This window comes from Myotis brandtii, unplaced genomic scaffold (genome assembly GCF_000412655.1).
Source record: "Myotis brandtii unplaced genomic scaffold, ASM41265v1 scaffold646, whole genome shotgun sequence".
Lineage (NCBI taxonomy): Eukaryota > Metazoa > Chordata > Mammalia > Chiroptera > Vespertilionidae > Myotis > Myotis brandtii.
Genome location: NW_005370495.1, coordinates 877,012 through 879,785, shown reverse-complemented (window position 1 = coordinate 879,785; position 2,774 = coordinate 877,012). Strand labels below are relative to the sequence as shown.

The following is a 2,774-nucleotide window of genomic DNA, read 5'->3' as shown; positions in this document are numbered from 1 at the left end:
TCAGGGTGTGGGTCCCCACTGGGGTGCCTGGCCAGTCTGGGTGAGGGGCTGAGGGCTGTTTTCCTGCTGGCGAGTGACTAAAGCTTCCAACCGCTCCTTGTTTTCTTCTCTTTTTTTTTTTTTTTTTTTGGGCCAGCTTTAGCTCTGGGGCCTTGCTGCTGAAAACATAGATACAATGTTGCGGTCCGAGCCCGGCTGAATGGAAGCCCTTTTCTGGGGTTTTGTTTAGCTTCTTATTTGCAACATAGTATATAGTTGCTTAGAGTTGCAACTGAGAGGCTGGCAAGTTAGGTGGGGAACGTTGGAGTCTGCAGCAAGCAAGCCTCCCTGCTCGCTTCAGTGCCTGGCTGCCGGCTGCCATCTTGGCTGACAGTTAATTTGCATATACTCACTGATTAGCCAATGAAAAGGGTAGCGGTCGTACGCCAATTACCATGTTTCTCTTTTATTAGTGTAGACTAGAGGCCTGGTGCACGAAATTCGTGCATGGTGGGGGCGGTCCCTTAGCCCGGCCTGCACTCTCTCCAATCCAGGACCCCTTGGGGGATGTCCGACTGCCGGTAGTTGGACATCCCTCTCACAACCCAGAACCGCTGGCTCCCAACCACTCGCCTCCCTGCCTGATCACCCCTAACCACCTCCACCTGCTGTCCCGATTGCCCCCAACTGCCCTCCCCTGCTGGCCTGATAGCCCCTAACCACCTCTGCCTCGACCCTGCCACCATGGCTTTGTCCTGAAGGACATCCGGAAGGTCTCCTGGTCTAATTAGCATATTATTCTTTTATTAGTATAGATTGTGTCCCCAATACTTAGAGGATGCTTGTCTCCTACTAGCTCTCTGCCTTTGCGTCTCTGCTGAACTCGGCGTGATTGCATGAATATATGAATAAGTAAATGTGCAACTTTCATTTTATCTAAAATTTGTCGTGACTGTAGCAAATTTAGAAAACTCTGTTGTCACTACCCTTAAGCTGAGACGGGAATCTGCCTGAACACTACGGTGAAGTGACAGTGGTTTGTGGAATCGGCCGTGGCTGGTGGTGAGCAGGTTGGGTAAGGAAGGTGAAGAGTGAACGTGATTTTTAGCTTTCGAAGCTGTGGCTGTAAGACACAGCCTCGCAGTTTGATGGCTGCTGTTGCTCGTTCACGAGCCCTTACACTTCACTCACTTGGCATCACTGGCCTCTCAGCCTGTGGCCCTTTCCCGGGCGCGGTGGGAAAGCGCCGTGACAGGAGCGCTGAGGGCGGAACCAGCTGCCTCTGCCCCGCTCACGCTCTGTTCTCTCTCTTCCAGTGAAAAAGGCCATCGAGCTCAAGTCCAGAGGCGTCAAGATGCTGCCCAGCAAGGAGAGCAGCCCCAAGAACTCCGTCCGTAAGTCCCTCCTTTCTGTGCGGTCGGTTGGTCGGTCGGTCCGTCAGCAGAGGGGGCGGGAGTTCTCCCTGGGCTGTTTCTGGAGAAGTCGGTCTACAAAGGGCCCTCCCACCTCATCTCTGTCTACTTCTCTACCTTCCCCACCTCCGGGAGTCTTTTCTGGAGAAAGAATGTGTGTGACCTCACACTCGGGGGGAGGGAGGGGAGGTCCTGTTGATTGTGGATCCTGCCTCCTGAGTGGACCTCAGCGCTGCCTCACTCTCTGTCCTCACTGGTCACCAGTGCAGCCCGAGGTTTCTCTCTTAAATAGATGTTTCCCTCCCAGGTTTTATCCCACTTTCTCTCTCCGTCCTAGTGTACCCTCCTTACCCCCTGACCCCCCCACGCACACTATATTGATCTCTGGGACATAGGTGTCTGGTTCTGTAATTTCTAATAAAATATTCCTGGTTGGGCCGCCGGTGTGGCTCTGTGGTTGAGCGTTGCCCTATGAGCCAGGAGGTCATTCAGACACCCAGCTCTTCTACTGCAGAGCATTCATTCAGGCAAGAGCTCTGTTGTAAGGAGGTAGGTCTTCTGTTCTTATCTGAACACAACGGAACAGATTCGTAATTGCTCACTGGGTATTAGGAAGCGTCTGTCCTTCCTCCCCACAGTATTAAACTGTCTTTTTGTCTGACATGAGAATTAATCATTAGAGAAAATGAGGAGTTGAAGAAACGGTGAGCCTTCTAAGATCAGTGGTGAAATAAAATGGTAATGTTATTTATGCAGAAGGTGTGACAAAACTAAATTAAATGTTTCATGGAGAAAAGGGCACGGGCTTTGAAGCCAGAGAGACAGGGAGGCGAGGGCTGTAAAATTATTTACCTCCTCCCAGCATTTATCAAATTAAAATGGAAATGATTTTTGTCGGCTAGATAGAGCAGGTTGTTTGTACATTCCTGCTCCAGAGGTGGCATTTCGTGGGCCTTCAGCAAAGCCAAGCCGTGGGGAACTTTCCAGATAACAGTGGAAAGAAGCAAAGAGCGTGCGCATACGTGGCGGGGCAGCCAAGAACGGAGAGGGCGCGGGGTCTCTTTTCCGAGCAGGAGGAGGTGCAGAGCCTGAACGTGGTTTGTCAGATCTTAGAACACAGGTTCAGTCTCGGCGGTGAGGCTGGAACGCAGGCCTCCCCAAGTCCGTCCGGCCACGATCTGGGCTCCGGGGCCTTGACCTAGAAGCCAAGGGCCATTCCTCCTCCGGCTCCGGCGACCCTGGGGGACGTGAGTTGCCCGTGAGCACAGTGAGACGGCGGCTGCGAGGGCTTCCCGGGGGCGTGTGTATGGAGAGGATCTCACCGACTACAGCTCATGGCGGATGTGGAACGCGGACCTGGGTGCCGGCTCATCCTCAGGCCTT

At 53.0% G+C, this 2,774-nt stretch overlaps 1 protein-coding gene across 1 annotated transcript in view; it reads left to right on the top strand.

Annotated features, from left to right (window-relative positions):
* Nucleotides 1-2,774, top strand: part of CSMD1 (CUB and Sushi multiple domains 1) — a gene marked incomplete at its 5' end in the record, with an annotated part of 650,642 nt that overhangs the window by 312,448 nt on the left and 335,420 nt on the right. Inside the window, one exon of the mRNA XM_014528690.1 lies at nucleotides 1,296-1,373. Coding sequence (XP_014384176.1) covers nucleotides 1,296-1,373 — 78 coding nt within the window. The remainder of the gene's footprint in view (nucleotides 1-1,295; nucleotides 1,374-2,774) is intronic.